The sequence below is a fragment of the Nerophis ophidion genome, linkage group LG05 (assembly GCF_033978795.1).
Source record: "Nerophis ophidion isolate RoL-2023_Sa linkage group LG05, RoL_Noph_v1.0, whole genome shotgun sequence".
In the NCBI taxonomy this organism is placed as follows: domain Eukaryota; kingdom Metazoa; phylum Chordata; class Actinopteri; order Syngnathiformes; family Syngnathidae; genus Nerophis; species Nerophis ophidion.
In genome coordinates, this window is record NC_084615.1 from 62,018,534 (window position 1) to 62,038,783 (window position 20,250).

The window sequence follows — 20,250 nt, forward strand, 5'->3', positions numbered from 1 at the left end:
GGCTAACTAATGGTAGTTGTACTTCGCCAAATGTATTATTATTGTCGTTCGTTGCATCAACAGTGGGCTTTTGTGCGACCCAAACGCAAAAACAACACACATTTGCTACGTTTGTTTTTAACGCTAGTCGAGTGTCGCTAATATTAGCACTCGAATGCACCGTCGAGCTTGCGTTGTTTTGTTATTATGATATCTCTGCCATAGCGGCAACAAACGCTCACCCCTTCCCCAAACAACCTACTGGAGAATTCGGACCGCCTTTACTTCGGTTACGTTGCTCTTGGAAGAACATTCTGCTCCTTAAAGTCTCCCACAGCGACGGCGAAAACCCCTCACGGTTGCTAGCGGTGTTAGCACCAGGCGCGCACCGGTGTCAATTTTGACAGGAGCCGACGAAGAGCGCAGTCGTGTCGGCACTGTTGTCGGGAAAGCGGGCGGTAGTTTGCTGCACGGTTGACTGTATAACTCCCCAATATGGATCTATATAGCACCGTGGAGCCAAGACCCTCGTCTCTAGTAGCAAGTTTTATGAGATCCACTGAGCGATTTGGCGCCACTTTTTCAGTTAACACCCATTGAATCCCGTCATCTTGTCATGTAATATACACGCAGCAACGAGGGAAACGGGCACAATACCCACGTCTGTATTTTGTCACTACAGCACTTTTTACAATCACCACATTGCCACGTTTGTGTTAGCTATTGTCCCTCTTTAATCGTTCATTGTCCTCTGCATTGTGTGGCAAATAATGCTTAATATAACATTTCATCTATTTCAATCCGCTCTTGTTGTATCTGTCAATATTGGATGTTCTATAAGGTACTCAAAAGTGGTACATTAGGGGTGTATTGACATAATTCTGTTTAAAATTAAACTGTCAAGGAAATTATTGAAATTCAAAAGTTTGCTCGCATCTTTGCATGTATGTGCCACTTTTTTATACAGTAGCTACCTGGTGGTACATGCAATAGCTGTGGCCTGCAGGATTTTGTTGATGCTGGTAACGTGTTTTGATTGGTCAAAGGGATGAACTGGGCGGACAGAGCAGTTCCATATTTGGACAGAGAGGAAGACAGCAAAATCTGCCATGAGCCATAAGTGTATATAGCGAAGGGGCTGAGAAACAGCAAGCCAATGGTTAGAGAGCTCTGTGCCACAGGAGCATCTGTACCGCCCACTGTTACCATGTGAAGCAACTTCTTTTCTCGAAGCATCAAGCATTTTACTACGGAAAATGTTTTCATCTGTGTAATATTCGCTTTATTTACTAAACATTTCACATGTTTAGGTTTTATGCAACCCGGCCAGTCCTGAGGATTACAAGCCAGTCAGTCATAAATTGGAAGTGATCCAGAAGATGTTACAGAAATGATAGCAGCACCAGAAATACCAGCAGACTTCCCCTATGCTCAGTAAGTGCAACCGCGTCTGTTATTATGCTTTAGCAGGTGTAAATTGTTCATTTTAATTTCTGATCCCCTCCCTTCTACACCAGTGATACAGACACACAGTTTTCTTCAGACACAGACTTTTCTGAAGATCTAGATGGAAGGAGTTCAATTTCATCGAAAGGAAAGGTAATAACCAATACATCAACATACTAAGTTTTTAATTTATTACTTGTTTTTAACAGTGGTCTGTACAAGGTTGCATCAGAGGAGCCCATCAGGCTTCAACATATTGCTGCTTAAACTTTATCAATGCATTGTCAGACTGCTTGTGGCTCTCAGAAGCTTTTGTCGTTTATTACACTTACTCTACTTCTCCAACACATAGCATAGTAACACATAGCAACTAAACAACAAATGAGACACTCACAAACTTAAGTGAACCAATTGTGCTTTTACCTGGCTGGCTTCCAACTTTTGAAATCGTAAAAGGCCGTAATGATGTAATCCCTTAGGTTGTGAGCCAAGCGAGCTCCGAATGTGTTTTATCGAATCATAGGGCACAAGTTGTATTACATTGCAGTGATATTTAGTTTGCGACAACCTTATACGGCAACTAGCTCTTTCCAACACATTTGTTTATCCTACATTAATGTTTGTGTAGTGACTGTAGTAACACAATGCATGTGCAATTTTTAAATAATGAAATTATAAATTATTGCCAATGTTGAGCAAAAGTTATTCAAATTGGACAAACATGAATAAAATATATTATAAAGTTTAAAACAAGGAAGTGTAGTTAGTGCCTTCTCTTATCATTTTTTTTAAACTTTTATTTTTTTTTTCTAGGGTGGAAAGAAGGGGAAGAAGGCAATGGGAGACAAAGGCAAGGGCTCGAAGGGCACAGGTCGGATAAATGGCCACCACCAAGAGAATGGCATGGAAAACATGATGCTGTTTGAGGTAGTCAAGCTGGGCAGGAGTGCAATGCAGGTAAGATATTGCCTTGATTACTTTTTTTGTCTTATAAAAACATATACACTCGTCCTAAATTTTTAAATCATGTCATTTTCTTGTAGTCTGTCGTTGACGACTGGATCGAGTCTTACAAACATGACAAAGATGTTGCCCTACTTGATCTCATCAACTTCTTCATCCAGTGCTCAGGGTGTAAAGGTAAGTTTTTTAAATGTACAACTATTTGTGAAGCAAATGGTCACTGATAAGCCCCGTTTACACTGCACACTAAATCAGATTTTTTTGCCCTCAAGTGACACAGATCTTATTTTGTTTGCCAGTCCAAACACTCCAAAGTGCTTCAAATTAGATTTTTTGGCATCAGTTTCAGGCCACATCAGGAGGTAGTCCTGAATCCGATTGGAATCTGATCTTTACAAATATGACTTCAGTCTAAACGCTATGCGATCTGTATGTGCCCTGAATCTGATTTTTTCATTAGCTTTGAGCGAGCTACATCACTTGTGTGTGCCGGAAAGACACAGTCACCAGCCGAAATGGATATTTCATCACAACACCCGGTTGCGGTTTCTATTTAAGATGACTGAATTTTCACTGGATCACTTGTCAATAGTCCGCAAATAATAAGCTATATGTAATACATGAATATATATATTTTGATTCAGAAGAAATAGCCATTGTTGAAAGACCGGAATTGACACTGTGGTGTATTTGCTTACATGTGAGTTAAAAATATAAAGCTTCTGTAGATCCACGCTGATGTCCGTGTGTCCGCTACTTAACAGCCATGCAAAGATTGCAACCCTCCGAAATAGTTCACACTATTTACATCTATTCAAACATTATATTACTTTCATTTATTTTGACTAAAAAAAATCAGTAATTTTGAATGTTTGGCGACTTTTATTTTATTTTGTTGTAGTCGTGACTTTCTCCCGGTCAAATTCCTTTGTTTTCATTTACATAAGAATCACATTTACTTGCAGTGTAAACCGTCAACTTTAAAAATCTGATCTAAAAACAAATCTGATTTGGGCCACTTGGCTTGCAGTGTAAACGTAGTAATATAGCGGTAGACTCTGCGGACTTCCTTATAGCCAGTGTGGGTTCAGCTCCTGTTCTGCGATAGTGATGTGATTTGATTGACTGGTGAACAGTCCAAGGTATAGTTGGCTAGGATAGGCTTTAGCTCCCTGCGGTCTTGAACAAGACAAGTGGTAGAAAATGGGTGTCTGATGCAGATAACCTCAAATTTGTCTGTTCAATCTACTTTTTATATGTCACTAAACCATACTGAATTATATGAAAATGACATAGTGTTGTTGCTTGTCTGCCACTCTGCAATATTTTAGTGCAGAATACAGGTCATAGTTATTTTTGGAACGTCATTGTTTCCCACAGAACAGCAAACTATTTGTGGCGATAAGGCCATGGCCAGCAGCGCAGTGGGGGTGTGGCCCAGGCTATCACAATATGATGTCATCATATATTTTGCAAAATTAGCTGTGATGCATGTGTTTGTTGGTGGGTAAAACATGTTATATACATATATCTGAAGACAGATATGTGTTATTATCAACATATCTTTTTTTTTGTTGCATTACATTGTTTTGCTTTGTTTTTCAATTATTGCTGTTTATTTTATTCCTACAATGTAACACAGGCTGCACTTTATACACCCTTGCTTTATTTACATACATACTGTATATTCAGTGCTCCTTAATGTTGTAATGTAGTTTGGCAGATTGGTAAACAGTCCATTTAAATTAGATATGGAAAACTTCCAACTTGAGGTTGTGTATTGATAGTCTCCACAAGTAATTTCCAGTAAAACTAAGCACACAAAGGAAAGTCGATTAATACACACAAGTAGTTCACATACATTTAAGAATCATGTTAAATCAACATTACAGTTTGGTATAAACCGAAAAAAACAATTCAGCCATTAGTCCTGGGCAATAGTTCGATTTTATCGATAAATTCAATTTTTTTGTTGCAGATGATTTAAAAAACAATAATAATATCTACTCTGTCCGCCCCCCCCCCAGGAGCATTTGTAATTTCCACCCTCCCCATGTTTCCTTAGCATAATTTGAGACACCCAGAAAAAAAGAAAAGCGTTGTCAATAGTTTAGATTTGCGGCAACAAACGTGGAACAAGTGACTGCACGCTGCGCTGCAACGTTTGTTTAAAAAAAGCAGCATCACAACAAACTTACTACTGCATCTGAAACAGAAGCCTCCAACCGAGTGCGGAAAATGCAACTCTTTATGAGGCGAGCAAGACCACAACAACAAACAAACTCCCGCTAAAAAGCAGCTTACTGTAGTGGAGTCATTTACACAAGGTACTATGTAGGATGAGAAAGAAGTCTAGTGGAGAACGATCACTTAAAGCAGTCGCTCAGGACACTGCAAAGATGTGGGGCGGCATAGCTCGGTCGGTAGAGCGGCCGTGCCAGCAACTTGAGGGTTGCAGGTTCGATTCCCGCTTACAAGCCATCCTATTTACGTGCATATCATGTGCAATACTACATTTCTATTTACAACACTGTTTTCATTAAAGACAGACATTTTGAGTAGGCAATTTATAATCTCAATGTTGTAGATTATTATTTACGTATTTGCATACAATGGAATGCTACATTTAATAGAAGTAATTTGTTCAAGACGCAAGTATTGCCTCCCAGAGGAAGCTCTTATTTAGTTTTTTAAAAATTATAACATAAAAAGTATAATTTATATCTGGTTTAAAAATACATTTTTCAAATTAAAAGTTTGCAAAGACGATGCAGTGTGGTTTCAAACCACTAGTTTTTGATAAAATAAAATAAAACCTTGTTTTGAATCGTATGTCATTTGTATTTATTGTTTTTTTATTAAAAAGTAGGAAAAAAAGATTGTGTGTGTTTTTTTTTAGGCCATATCACCCAGGCCTTGCAGCCATTTAAGATGAAGGTGGGCTTTTTTGCCCTAATGCTAACATACAACGAACAACCACATTGACAGGCTAATTCAAATTAGCATTGCTATTGTTTTAAACTTGTACAAAGTTCAACAAATGAGATTTTAACAAAATTGACATAATTCAGCAAATGCATTTTTACATACAAGCTTATAGTAGAGGTGGGGGAAATTATAGATTTTTAGGTTAATGGCAATACGGACATAGAGGATTGTGAAATCGATTTCTTTATTGTAAATAGGAAATAGAGACCGTTTCTAAAATTTGGCTGACTGCAGCAAGCCACGTCACTGAGCGATCCAACCAGCTCTCTATAGGGCACTTATGTTCCAGTTCTGCATACGTGTTATATAACATAATAAATGTGTTGGGAATTAATTTAACTGTTTCTTAATACAAATGCTCTGTTTTTAAATGTTGCAAGTGATAAACGTTTGTTTAGTAAAACGAAAAGAAATGTAAAACTGCATCAATACTCATAAATTAATGATTCGTCAATTATCAATTTTATAATTGAATCCTAGTTCCTGAATCATAATTGAATCGTGAGGTGCCCAAAGATTCCCACCTCTACGCATACATATAGTCACCAAACTCTGTGGAAACAAATATTGGTTGCTAACTTTGTACTACCAGTCCAGTCTGCTGCTTCGCAGTGTGTGCTGACTCGCTATGATAACCTGTTGCTCAAACCACCAATGTTAGTCTTAAAACAAAAGCATGTAGTCAATGCCAAAAGATAATATACAGGAAGTAATACCTCGCCCACAATTTATTTTACTTGTGGCAGCTCAAAATGTTCTTGTATAATTAGTTGATAGAACGTATCGGAAACACGGAACTTCTTGTCTTGTTTGCTTGCAGCAATCCTTGTAATTTCAACAAAGACCAAAAATGGTATCTCCATTAATGTTGAGATATTTGACTGGAGTTTTGTCAGCCTTGAAACAAGCAGAGCAGATAGAGCAAAACTCTGGCTTTTATCAGTACACACATTGGCACTCATGAGAACCTCTTTGTCAGATGTGTAATGTGATACATTGCGGCTTTATGTGACCATGTACACTTTAATGTCACATGGAGTCAACACTACACATCAAAATGAGAAACTGTGCTATAATCTGATTCTTTAACAGTTTGTACAGAATTTTACGATAGTGTATTTATATGCACTGTCCCAAATCAATAAGTAAAGATAATGTGACTAATTCCTGCATTCATCAGGTGTTGTCAGTGGAGAGATGTTCCGCAACATGCAGAACTCAGAAATAATCAGACGAATGACAGAGGAATTTGATGAGGTAATACCACTTTTATTTTGTATCTTGTAGATAGAATTAATATGAATAGCAATAATTAAAATTACATAAATAAATTAAAATAAAATTGAGACTTTTGTCAGAAATGTCAGATGTTTTTTTTGAGAAAAACTGATGGTATTATGGTGTCTTTTCCTTTGTGGTTTCTCTAGGACAGTGGCGACTACCCCCTCACTATAGCAGGGCCCCTATGGAAGAAGTTCAAATCAAGTTTTTGTGAATTCATATCGGTCCTGGTGCGGCAGTGTCAATACAGTATCATCTATGATGAATATATGATGGACACAGTCATCTCGCTTCTCACCGGATTATCAGACTCTCAAGTCAGAGCCTTCAGACACACCTCTACACTGGCAGGTAAGATTACCAGTGTTAGACTAAAGGCGCTGGATGTATCATTGCCATAAGACCCCTTGCTTGCCAAAGCAGAGCAGAAGACTCATTTTCATTTGCACATAGTCTGCTTGTGAAGGGTTTGGACTTGCACTGTAAATCTTCCTTATTTAAAATTGTATTTACTTTCTCCCGCAAGTCATACAGTACATATAAATATAACTACTGGAATGTTTTTTTTAATGGTTGAATCGTTATCTCAGTTATGTTGTATAGTTTTTCCATGTCTCACTTTGATGTAGTGGACCAACCTATGTTTGTGTATCAAGTCATGTTGATTGATATTGTTTGTGTTTTGAACAGCCATGAAGCTGATGACAGCCCTGGTGAATGTAGCTCTCAATTTGAGCATCAACATGGACAACACCCAGCGTCAATACGAGGCAGAGAGGAATAAGATAGTGGCCAAAAGGGCCAATGACAGGCTGGAGCTCCTCTTGCAGAAGCGAAAAGAGGTGAGTTTATGCAGACAAGTATAATATAGGGTGTATCAAGATGGAATAGATTTTCAGTAATCAGCATATTCAGGTAAAAAAAGATATGGCTAGTTTTATTTATTTATACATGATGTAGCTCATTGAAGGGAAAACACTCTACATACATGGAATGGATATGGCTACATGGAAATTATTGTAAAATAGGTCATAAGGATTATCCACATGTAAGGAGTGTTTTTCATACCTTTTTAATGTAGTTTTGCCAAAGACTGCAACTATTTCTCAGCAGTGCCCCCATGTGTTTGTTTATGGTAAATCCAAAACATTATATCTTCTTGGTTTAGGCTTAGGAAAAAAAGTCTGCTGCTGCTTTTTGTCTTTAGGTTTTCATAAATGTAACTAGGGATGATGTTCGAAAACTGGTTCTCCCGATGCTTCGATAAGAAAAGAACCGATTCCATGGATTCAAATCCCTTTTTGAGAACCGGTTCCCTTTATCGAAGCCACTATACCATATTTTCGCTACCATACGGCCCACCGTATTAAAAGACGCCGTGTCAGTAATGGGGGCTATTTATGTATTTAACGCATAAATAAGGGGCAGCGTATTTTTGGGCGCAGGGATGGTTAAACATACGCTAGCTTAAAACATACGCTAGCATGCATGGATGCTGTTTTAAAAAGGCAACAGGAGCAAAACTAAGTTCGGTTGTACTTTGTTGAAGTATGTATCACTGTACTCACATTATTTATTGATCAATCCTCATCCACAAATCCATCAAAGTCCTCATCTTCTGTGTCCGAAATGAACAGCTCGCCAAGTTCTTCATCAAACACGCCAGATTCCCTCTCGTCATTTTCAAAGTCTGTCTAGTTGCCGTGGCATTCCTCGTAAAAGATTCCGGCTTTTGTGAAAGCTCGAACAACAGTGCAAGCAGACACGTTAGCTCAAGCATGCACGATCCATTCACAAATTGTGGCGTAACACGCTAGACGCTGTCTCCCACTTTTCGTGAAGCTGTGTTCGTGTGTCATCCATCGCTCCCATAACATTTACAACTTTACTTTGAACGTCCTGTTTACACCCATGTCTAGCGGTTGGAGTTCCTTCGTCATGCCTTAATGATGACTCCAGGTGGAAACTTTTCTTTCGGCAGCCTCTTCCCCTTGAAAATCATCAGAGGTGGCAGTTTCTCTCCATTAGCATACAACAGTAAAAGCCGACTTTTGTTGCCCCGTTGCATCTATTCTCTACCGTGCTGGTCCCCTTCTTCTCCACAGTGTGCTTCCACTGGATATCGAAAGTGAGCGCCACCTCGTCCATGTTAGTGATGTTTTTGTTGGCATTTTTTTTATTTACAACGCACTTGGCATTACTATATGCTCACTAGGGGCATGTCTTTAGCGTCCTCTCTCACCTGAAACTTTCACCCTTTAACATCCGCATGCTGTCCTCAGTCACGTCCGCCATATGAACAGCGTTATATTTCCTCCATACAAACAGCGTGCCGGCCCAGTCACATAACATCTACGGCTTTTGGAACTCAGTGCACACACAACAACCTATCTGGATTCGAGAAGAGATTCGATAAGGAATCGGTTTGATAAGGAATCAGTTCGATAGGAGGATTCAATAATGGCATCGACAATGATAATTCTTAACAAACATCATCCCTAATAGTAACATTATTCAGTAGCCAGTATCTAGTTTAGTTAACTGTGTTTTTTTCCCTTTTTAATGAATCAAACTTAGGTGGAAATAATATTTTCCTTTTAGATTTGTCTGCCTAGGCTGTCACACATGAAAGTGAATCTGTGAATAATTTTAAGTTGTAACAGAAACTTATAGAGCTGCACCAACATGCATCATGTGAGTGACTAGTGTTATTCAACTAGCGTCTCCTGTTAACTGGGTTATATCCCAGCAGGTTCCACCTGGCATCCATCTGCTTTTTGACTCTGCAGATTACCACAGATTGGTGGCATGTTTGGCTGCCACATATGTGTCATTATTATTAAACTTGTGCTGCAGAACTTATGCCTATTAATACCTTATCCACCCCAGACTATTTCAGGTAATTTACGTATTCTCTTTACATTTCAGCTCCAAGAAAACCAGGATGAGATTGAAAACATGATGAATGCAATATTTAAAGGAGTCTTTGTACATCGCTATCGGTATGGAACCTCATAATTATATGTAATCATAATTTTTTTTTTTTTTTGTAGCCAATAATTACAATGTTTCAACAGTGATTCGATAGCAGAAATCAGAGCCATTTGTATAGAAGAGATTGGAGTTTGGATGAAACTCTACAGTGACGCCTTCCTTAACGACAGTTATCTAAAGTATGTGGGATGGACAATGCACGATAAGGTGGGTTTGGTACCCGACTACCTTTTTAAATTTAGTCCTCTTTTTTTGGGACGGATACATTTTGGATGAATGAAAATTGACCTCTAGAATTTTTGTTTTTGTTTGTTTTGTATACATTTGCTATGATGCCTGAATGAAATGTGTATGTCTATCTCCATTTGTGCCAAACCAAGTAATCAAATTTACAGGAAATCGTTGTTTTATCCGGATGCAATCAAATCCAAGTTACAATGTCTTCTTTTTTTGGGACGGATACATTTTGGATGAATGAAAATTGACCTCTAGAATTTTTGTTTTTGTTTGTTTTGTATACATTTGCTATGATGCCTGAATGAAATGTGTATGTCTATCTCCATTTGTGCCAAACCAAGTAATCAAATTTACAGGAAATCGTTGTTTTATCCGGATGCAATCAAATCCAAGTTACAATGTCCTCTTTTTTTGGGACGGATACATTTTGGATGAATGAAAATTGACCTCTAGAATTTTTGTTTTTGTTTGTTTTGTATACATTTGCTATGATGCCTGAATGAAATGTGTATGTCTATCTCCATTTGTGCCAAACTAAGTAATCAAATTTACAGGAAATCGTTGTTTTATCCGGATGCAATCAAATCCAAGTTACAATATCAAAGTATAAACACAAAAACGCTTGCCATTGGTGTTTGTTAGATGACGGAAGTGCAATTTTTACGTTTTGTTTATCTTGAAAGTAAACTTTACTTTAGTATTTGACATATATTGCTAATCATGCCTGTTACAGAATACCTGCATGATTAATTCTTGGATTTTCTGGTTTACTTTCTTGATTTTTATTTTTCAGCAAGGTGAGGTTCGTCTGAAATGTCTGACAGCTCTGCAGGGTCTGTACTACAACAGAGAGCTCAATGCAAGGCTTGAACTCTTTACCAGTCGCTTTAAGGTCAGCTCCACCTTTCGGACATCTTAACCACTACACCTAAACATACTTATTGGAGGCTAAATTCTGAAAACATGTTTGGTAAAACTGATACAAATGAACTTTTTTTTACCAAAAATCTTGTTAAATTTGTCGTATGATTCTACCCCCAGGACCGGATTGTCTCTATGACCCTTGACAAGGAGTATGACGTTGCAGTGCAAGCCATTAAGTTGCTCACTTTAGTTTTAAAGTAAGTTCGAAACTCTTGCCCCCTTTTAGAGTGTTTAAAACAGTTTATCAGCTGAAAATAATCTGCATCTCAAGGACAACTCTTTGTACTCACGCAAAGTATCACATACAGCACAGAGGAGTCACTCGCTGCAACATTGTTTTTTTACCGGTGTTCTGTTTATTTCTGCAGTAGTACAGATGAGGTATTGACTCCTGAGGACTGTGAGAGCGTCTATCATCTGGTCTACTCGGCACACAGACCTGTTGCCATTGCAGCAGGAGAATTCCTCTATAAAAAGTATGTCAGACTTCAATTGAACTTTTCACTGTCATGATTACGTTTCTACATTGGGAGTCTGTCCATAGTCGAGTTTTGAGTCTTATTGTTTCTACACAGAAATTATATTATTTTGTCCCACCATGTTGGGGATTCACACACAATTTCAATAGTTGTACAGAAACATCCTTTAGGTGTTTAATCATGTTTTGAAAAAGTTGTAAAAGATATGTTCTTTCAAACCATATCCTCATTGTGCTTGTATTACAGTAAATAAATGGTTTATGAACATTTAATTAAATCATCCCCACTAGAATTAACAGATAATTTTTTATTTTGTGTTATCCAATAGTTGTGTGAAAAATGTCTTCTGGATAATTGATTGATTGATGTGTTTGTGGGGATAGACTTTTAGTGTTCCTAAGACTTCAATTTTGTATCATTTGAAGATTGTTCAGCCAGCGGGAACCAGAGGAGGAAGGTGCCCCCAAGAGAAGAGGCCGACAAAGTCCCAATGCCAACCTCATCAAGACCACTGTCTTCTTCTTCCTGGAGAGCGAGGTATATTTCAGGTTTTTCTCATATCTCTTCACTGATTGTTTCCAAGCCATCAAGCCATTCAATATGTAATGTTATAAACATGTATTTAGCTCCATGAACATGCAGCCTACTTAGTGGACTCTCTTTGGGAGTGTGGTGCTGAGCTACTGAAGGACTGGGACTGTATGAGCAGCTTACTGTTAGACGATCCACTGCCAGGAGAAGAAGGTATGACACAAACCTCTTGCAATCACATGTTGCCAGCCAGTGGCATGCAGAAAATGCATTCATTATTAACCACAATGTTCTGAATTTTGTAGCTCTGACTGACCGGCAAGAAACAGCTTTGATTGAAATTATGCTGTGCACTGTACGCCAGGCTGCTGAATGCCACCCACCCGTTGGAAGAGGCACAGGGAAGAGGGTAAGATTTGCACGTGTCAAGTGGAAAAGAATAGTATTCAAGGTTTTGATATGGTCTTGTTGATTAAATATTTGTGTTTGTATAATTGATTACTAATATCTTAAAACTTAAAATGTCAATACCTGAATGACCCAATAAGTCTAGAAAGTTTCACATTTCCCAAAACAGTTGCTCCTACTGTAATATAGTCTGCATCTTATATTCCAGGTGCATCGTTTACTTAAATTATAAACAAGATCCTTGTTGAATATTAATAAAGTTGGTTTGGTGTGTTAAAGTTGTGTTTTAAGGAGGCATCTTTTCTGATGTTTGCTTTCATGTTTATGTTCTGGATAAACATCTTCATTTTGATTCTTGCAGCTTCTCGACATTTCTCCATTTTAGGCTTTTTAAAGTCTGAAACTCTTGTTGCACTCTACACCTATTTTAATGTGTAATATATAAAATAAGCACATTTTTATTGTTAAGAAATAGTGCAAAACTATATTGTTTAGTAAAATGTTTACATTTAAAAGCTTTCCCCTCATTAGATTCCTAAAAAAACCCAGACACTTTTACAATCTATAAAGAAATACTGTATAGAGCACCCTTGCAGGGTTCATCAAATCAATTTGTAATGAATTTGATATTATTTATATTGATGGTAAAAAAAAGTGCATCCAGATAGAAAATGTTATTGTTTCTTTGTTGTCTAATGTGAGGTCATAATAATTTAGTTGCTTTGCAATTTGCATGTGCATGTTTAGGTGATGACAGCAAAAGAAAGGAAGACTCAACTTGATGACAGAACCAGAATGACAGAGTTATTTGCTGTGGCTTTGCCCCCTCTGCTGGCCAAGGTATGTCATCCTTCCTTTTCTTTGACTTTAATACTTGAACTCTTTTTTTCTCAACAAGTCATGATGTTAAATGTTTATTATACAGTATGCTGTGGATGCAGAGAAGGTGACCAATTTGTTACAGCTTCCTCAGTTCTTTGACCTGGAAATTTATACCACAGGACGTCTGGAGAAGGTCAGCAAAACTTTGATTTGATTGTAAAGCTGTTCATATCTCATTAGAATCTGTGGAATGCTGTAAACCAAATGTTTTATTTTTTTTCCAATAATTATATTGTTAATTTAATTGCATGTTTCAAATTAACCATAAGATTTTGACTTACATTGAATCCTCTGCAGTCTGATACTCTTAAACTGTATAGCCAACCTTAACACACCAACAGCAGCGCCCAGTTTCAACACTGCAGTGACAGCACCCACATATAGCTGTCGCTCTCCACACCAACATGCAACACTGCCTCATTACTCACCAATCATAGGCAATCCAGCAAGGTGGTGTCATTAACCCTGAAATTCAGAACATCGCCATTACGACATGAGTCGTTTTTTTTCGGCACATTCTGTAATCAGTAATGCTGCTGGTTTTGCTGCATTATTTATGACAATTCGTTGTGGATTTTTATGGTAAATTATTTTTTTTATGGTTGCACAATTGATATGATATGCAAAATAAATGATATAAATTTTGCAGACGATAGAGCCTTTAATTACGTCGTTAGATTGTGATAATGCATGTCGATGACACATTTTACCTGTGTACCACATATTTAAAAGCGACAAGCGAACAAACACGTCCTCAACGCACTTTTTGCATTATTGCTAGGGGCTAATGTCTTCTCCACAGTGCAAATACTCTTTTTCCATGACGGCAAATGAATTAAGTTTCTTACAAGTATCCTCCCAGTCGGAAGTGGAATAATATAGCACTTATTATAGAAATATTATATTTTTCCTTGCGATTGTGTATTTGTGATCTCCGTAAGTCCCGAAAATTTGCACGGTTCGCCATTGTAGTCCGCATCGTAGTCCATAAGCTTCTTCTTTTTCCCAATTCTCTTCTTGTGGGGCATTCATCATCTGCTTTTGCCATTTCGCATATAAAGTAACATACAGTTCTAACCAATATCTGTTAAGAGACCCTAGGGCTGCAACTAACGATTAATTTGATAATCGAGTAATCGTCGATTTTTACTTCGATTAATAATCGGATAAAAGAGATAAACTACATTTCTATCATTTTCAATACTTTATTTAAAAAAAAACAGCATATTGGCACCATGTCTTTCGACTTGCCAGATAAAACAAGGCAAGTGTTACAAAAATTTAAAATTTTTTTTATAAAGTGCACCATTGTCATGCACAATAGCAATAATTTTGCTTAGGGGAATTTCAAACCTGGCTGCACATGACACATCATTGGCTGGCTTACTGCCACCTCATGAGATGTAGCCTCGGCGCCGCCCTGGTGCTGTTTTCTACTGTTTTTGTACTTATTTTGATTATTGTTTTTCAGCTGTTTGTAAATGTTGCAGTTTATAAACAAAGGTTTAGGGGGAAAAGAGAAAAAAGAGCCTCAGCACATGCGCATTGCATACATCCAACTTCGGCTGGTCGATATTGACTTTTATTAATATTGCAATATTTTTATGCCATATTGGGATATACGATATATATTACGATATTTTGCCGTGGCCTTGAATGAACACTTAATGCATATAATCACAGCAGTATGATGATTATATGTGTCAACATTAAAACATTCTTCTTCATACTGCATTAATATATGCTACTTTTAAACTTTCATGCAGAGAGGGAAATCACCAAAACTGTATTAAATAAATACTCTTCATTCTCTCACGGGTGACTTTTTAAATGAAAGAACAAATAAAAGTGTTCCTACCTGTTTGTAGTAACACTTCTGCTGCATACTGTGTGTGAATGGGTAAATGTGGAAGTAGTGTCAAGGCGCTTTGAGTACCTTGAAGGTAGAAAAGCGCTATACAAGTACAACCAGTACTTTGCATATTGCTGTTGTCTGCAGAATATATTCCCACATTAAGCCAAACCACCGCCAGATGATGGACCCCCTGCTATTTATGTTGGGCATTTATTGTTCTTCTTCCATTTGTGATCAGTTTCACGCCATCTCTCTCTTGTATTGTCACAAGCTCCGCTCCGCTCGACTTGCCTCAGCTAACGTTAGCCATGCTGCTACCTCTCTGGTCAGCGAGAGCGTTTGACGGTAGACGCGCGAGAGTATGTGACGTATGTAAGAAGGTGTGCTTGTTTTCCGTCTCTGTGAGAATGAGAGACGAGGAGTGAGAAACGCCTGTATTTTAATGCCCGCAGCTAAAAGCAACTCGACCTGCCTCAGCTAACGTTAGCCATGCTAATGTTAGCTCTCGGCGAGAGCGTATGACGCTAGACCCGCAACAGTATGTGACGTATGTAACAAGGCAGGCTTGTTTTATGTCTCTGTGAGAAGGAGACGAGAAGGACTGAGAAACGCCAGTAATATAATGCACGCAGCTAAAGCAACTGTGTGAGAACATATCGAATATTACGATATAGTCATTTTCTATATTGTACAGAGACAAACCTGCAATATATTGTTTATATCGATATATCGCCCAGCCCTACATCCAATGAATCAATGACTAAATTAATCGCCAACTATTTTTATAATCGATTTAATCGATTAGTTGTTGCAGCCCTAGTAGAACAGCTATGGAAGTGCTAACAACTACCAGTATAACAATGATAACGGAGAGAAGACACTGTCGAAGTGGAGCTTTGTAAAAAAGACTGCCCACAAAACAGTGCATCCTGAAGAGACCGTCAGAAAGCTGCTTGACAATGGGCCATGAAACATAATCTATGCAACATTTTGACCAAAGAACCACCATTACATGTTATGTAGTCCACAAAGAAGTGTTTTAAATGTAGGATTAAAAAAAAAAAAAAAGAGCAATTTAATGCATCTTACAACCCGTTGCGCCTTTTGTATGAACTTGAATAGACTCGCTCATCGGCCGTGTGCATTATAATCTGGTGCGCCCACTGGTCCGAAAAATATGCTAACTATTTGGGAACTGTTAAAGCACTAACACCATTTTCAACGTTAAAAGATGTAAACGATATGATTGATACTAATAATGAACAAAAACACAAATATTTGTCTTTAAATATATAGACGTTTATGTAGACTTGTAGAGAATTTGTATTAGATATTTCAAATTGCATGATGGTGTCGTGTTCACTCCAACACTGTTTTACCTAACATAATTAATAATCATGATTTTAATAGTTAGTTTTAATTAATAGTCTTGATTTTAATATTGATAAAAATAATTTCAATTATTATTTTGCCCATAATCATGCAGTCTTATGTGTAAGACTAGACCTCATATATGATCACTATTTTTATCTATATGGACAAAAAGTGCAGTTACGTCTTATGTCAAAAGGGTGTTATCTTGCCAAATTTACACATTTATTTTTTATTCATTCATAATATTATTTATTAAATTTTTTGTGAGAATCAGCACCTCCAAGTCTGAGTCCGTTGTTCACGCCCGGAAAAGGGTGGAGTGCCATCTCCGGGTTGGGGAGGAGATCTTGCCCCAAGTGGAGGAGTTCAAAGACCTCGGAGTCTTGTTCACGAGTGAGGGAAGAGTGGATCGTGAGATCGACAGGCGGATCGGTGCGAAATCTTTATTAATGCGGACGCTGTCGATTCGTTGTGGCGAAAAAGGAGCTGAGCCGGAAGGCAAAGTTCTCAATTTACCGGTCGATTAACGTTCCCATCCTCACCTATGGTCATGAGCTCTGTGTCATTACCGAAAGGACAAGATCATGGGTACAAGCGGCCGAAATGAGTTTCATCCGCCGTGTGGCGGGGCTCTCCCTTAGAGATAGGGTGAGATGCTCTGCCGTCCGGGAATAGCTCAAAGTAAAGCCGCTGCTCCTCCCCATCGAGAGGAGCCAGATGAGGTGGTTCGGGCATCTGGTCAGGATGCCACCCGAATGCCTCCTTATCGAGGTGTTTCGGGCACGTCCAACCAGTAGGAGGCCACGGGGTAGACCCAAGACACGTTGGGAAGACTATGTCTCCCGACTGGCCTAGGAACACCTCGGAATCCCCCGGGAAGAGCTGGACGAAGTGGCTGGGGAGAGGAAAGTCTGGGCTTCCCTGCTTAGGCTGCTGCCCCCGCGACCCGACCTTGGATAAGCGGAATAAGATGGATGGAGTATTAATATATGTTTTTATTGTTTTGCCATATTTGTAATTGTCGCTGCTTTTTTTACAAGGTACTTTAAGATTTTATAGAAAGTGCTCACATACAGCTCTGCTATAGTTACAACCCCGCTCCCCTCTGTGGATAACACAGGAGGGAGGGATTCACACACACACACACACAAAGGGCTGTAAGCGTGCACAGAGTGATTATTGACACTTCGGTGTCAATCACTTGTCCGTTTGGTTATGGTTTAAGTTTATTTCAAACATGTTATACAGTTGGGCAAAAATGTTACTCTAAGTTGATCATATTTGGATGGATTTATTTTAGAAGTAAAGCGCAAATTAAAGGGTAAAATCCATATTCGGACGTGTGCTATTTTTAGTCACAAATGCGACTAAAATGCTCTGTACAGCCCTGATGTCGACAAATTGTTGCACTCCAAGCCGAAACAGGATGTTAGGGTTAGGGTTAGGGTTAGGATGCAAGACACACGCAATTTTCTGGAGAAGAGGCAGCATGTCTGTGATGTGGACATACTTTAATATATCTGAGATATACCGGCGGACAACGATCTGTAAAATGTGCTATGTGCCTATATTAACAGTGGCGGCTTTAAAGGAGTAAAAGTACAGTTGGCGCAGCAGCGGGAGGCAAGTGTGACGACAGACCAACTGCACCTTTCGCTGTTCGTTGTGAACATCGAGGGTCAGAAGTAAAGAATATCTAAACACGAGTCTCCAGTAACACCAGAAAAAGATTCTAGATTTGTTGTTAGTCTTTTATAATTAATAAAGTTACTAAAAGGTTCGGCGAAATCTCTAGTAACTTGAGAAATTCTCAACAATTACACTGTACAATAATCAGCAACAACTGTAATATAGAGCAAAAAGATATTAGAAAAATACATCTGAATACTAATTTGTAATAACGGATTTGTTTTTAAATGTATGTACAACATTGTTTAAGCTTTTTGAGAGGGACAAGCACTAGGAAATGGATGGATATACGCATCAGCGCTGATTATGCAAATTTTATATGTCATATTATCCCAGCAGAGCCATGCCCATATTGCCACAAGTACATGGCAATCTGGGGGGGAAACCCTGCCCCCTGATGGATATTATTGAATAACACCTAATCTTTTATGTTTGCTGTTTTTTGTCGATTACAGCACCTTGAAGCCCTTCTCCGCCAAATCCGAGAAATCGTGGAGAAGCACACAGACACTGAAGTCTTAGAGACATGCTCCAAGACCTACCATGCCCTCTGCAGTGAGGAGTTCCCAATCTTTAACAGGGTGGACATTGCCCGCTCGCAGTTGCTTGATGAACTGGTGGATAAGTTCAACCGATTGCTTGAGGATTTCCTACAAGAGGTAGGTGTAACGGGAGAGGCCTTTCTTGTATCAAGGTGACAATTGTTGTGTATACCGGTAATGGTTGGCCAAAGTGCAGCATGGCGGCCTGTAGCTCTGTTTCTATTGGGCCACTACAAATTCTAAAGACTAATTCACATGTCGTGTATTTAAATATTACACTAAAAACCTTAGAAAATATTTGACCCACCCAAATCTCCAAAAAGATTGAATAGCTGAGGAACTAAGTTGATGATTTTTGTACATTCTGTGTTGATAAACGTATACACATTTTTTGCAAGATATCGTAGGTTTTCCAGTTTGTTCGAGCCCTCAAAAAGGTTTTAATTGAAGAAATCAAATACCTCAAGGGATTATATTAGATATCATACTAATTTGCTCTGTTCCCTATAACACAAACCCAAATTACGGATGTTTTATTCAGATACAAAATGTATCAGTTGCGTCCTTAGATTTTTCTTAAATGCGGCCTTTCCTAGAAAAAAAACCCTGTTTTAGATCGTAACACTTGAATAGTGATCATCATAATTTTCTTTAACCCAAAGACAATATCTCCCACATTTTTTAATAAGTCTTAATTTAATTATTGAGCGCATTTATTTTAAGGTAAAGGTTTATTGGAATCATAACCATATTTTACACTGCGAATGCCAAATTGGATCAGACATGCCTGGATGAAGAAAACTAAACTAGTCAACCAAAGTACAGTAATTATTCTAATTAAAAGTGTAAAATAACCCCAGTATTTAACAAATGTTGCATGCTAGCATTCTTCTGTGTGATTGATTGAACCAAATATCTCTCTACGTATGCAGGGAGAAGAATCTGATGAAGATGATGCTTATCAGGTTTTGTCAACTCTAAAGAGGATCACAGCTTTTCACAAGTACGAAATATTGTTTTATCCAAAGGTCTTGATTGCTTCTCTTGTCTTCTTCCTACTAATGTTTATATACAATATGATGTATTCAAGTATCCTCGGTTTAGTGTCTTTGTTTGTGTCTTGCAGTGCACATGATCTATCTGGATGGGATCTCTTTACAAGCAACTTTAAGTTGCTCAACACAGGCATCGAGAATGGAGACATGCCAGAACAGGTTATTTAAAAACACTTCAACATAATTTTTTTTACTCTATGTAAATTAAGCTACCGGTAATTGAAGAATGGAATATTCTCAGTGAGTGTTTATATTTACAATTGTAGTGTATTTGTTTTTTTGTTTTTTTTGAGAAGATAGTCATCCATTCACTGCAGTGCACGCACTATGTCATTCTGTGGCACCTGGCCAAGTTATCTGAAGGCAGCTCTCGAAAGGTGAGTGTAGCTCTGCCAACTTTACTGCACTTCTGTAAAGCATGGTTGTAATGCTAAACACTCATTTGACCTTTTCAGGAGGATATGGTGACTTTGAGGAAACAGATGAGGGCCTTCTGTATGATGTGTCAGCGGTACCTCACTAACGTCAACACCGCTGTTAAAGAACAGGTGATATTCCAATGTCAAATATTATTCGTAATTAAAAAAAAGAAGTAATAATCATTGCCTGATGTTTATGTGTCT

General features: G+C 38.2%; 1 protein-coding gene across 3 annotated transcripts in view; it reads left to right on the plus strand.

Annotated features, from left to right (window-relative positions):
• stag2b (STAG2 cohesin complex component b) overlaps positions 1-20,250 on the plus strand; it is a 49,366-nt gene that overhangs the window by 613 nt on the left and 28,503 nt on the right. For all 3 annotated transcript variants that reach the window (XM_061901722.1, XM_061901721.1, XM_061901723.1), the window contains exons 2-23: positions 1,290-1,413; positions 1,497-1,578; positions 2,239-2,382; positions 2,469-2,565; positions 6,557-6,633; positions 6,804-7,008; positions 7,348-7,499; positions 9,586-9,659; positions 9,735-9,858; positions 10,682-10,780; positions 10,930-11,009; positions 11,181-11,288; positions 11,717-11,828; positions 11,918-12,035; positions 12,128-12,231; positions 12,978-13,070; positions 13,156-13,245; positions 18,486-18,689; positions 19,505-19,575; positions 19,699-19,786; positions 19,924-20,004; positions 20,083-20,175. In XM_061901722.1, the coding sequence (XP_061757706.1) occupies positions 1,370-1,413; positions 1,497-1,578; positions 2,239-2,382; positions 2,469-2,565; positions 6,557-6,633; positions 6,804-7,008; positions 7,348-7,499; positions 9,586-9,659; positions 9,735-9,858; positions 10,682-10,780; positions 10,930-11,009; positions 11,181-11,288; positions 11,717-11,828; positions 11,918-12,035; positions 12,128-12,231; positions 12,978-13,070; positions 13,156-13,245; positions 18,486-18,689; positions 19,505-19,575; positions 19,699-19,786; positions 19,924-20,004; positions 20,083-20,175 (2,340 nt within the window). In that variant the 5' untranslated portion in view covers positions 1,290-1,369. The remainder of the gene's footprint in view (positions 1-1,289; positions 1,414-1,496; positions 1,579-2,238; positions 2,383-2,468; positions 2,566-6,556; positions 6,634-6,803; positions 7,009-7,347; positions 7,500-9,585; positions 9,660-9,734; positions 9,859-10,681; positions 10,781-10,929; positions 11,010-11,180; positions 11,289-11,716; positions 11,829-11,917; positions 12,036-12,127; positions 12,232-12,977; positions 13,071-13,155; positions 13,246-18,485; positions 18,690-19,504; positions 19,576-19,698; positions 19,787-19,923; positions 20,005-20,082; positions 20,176-20,250) is intronic.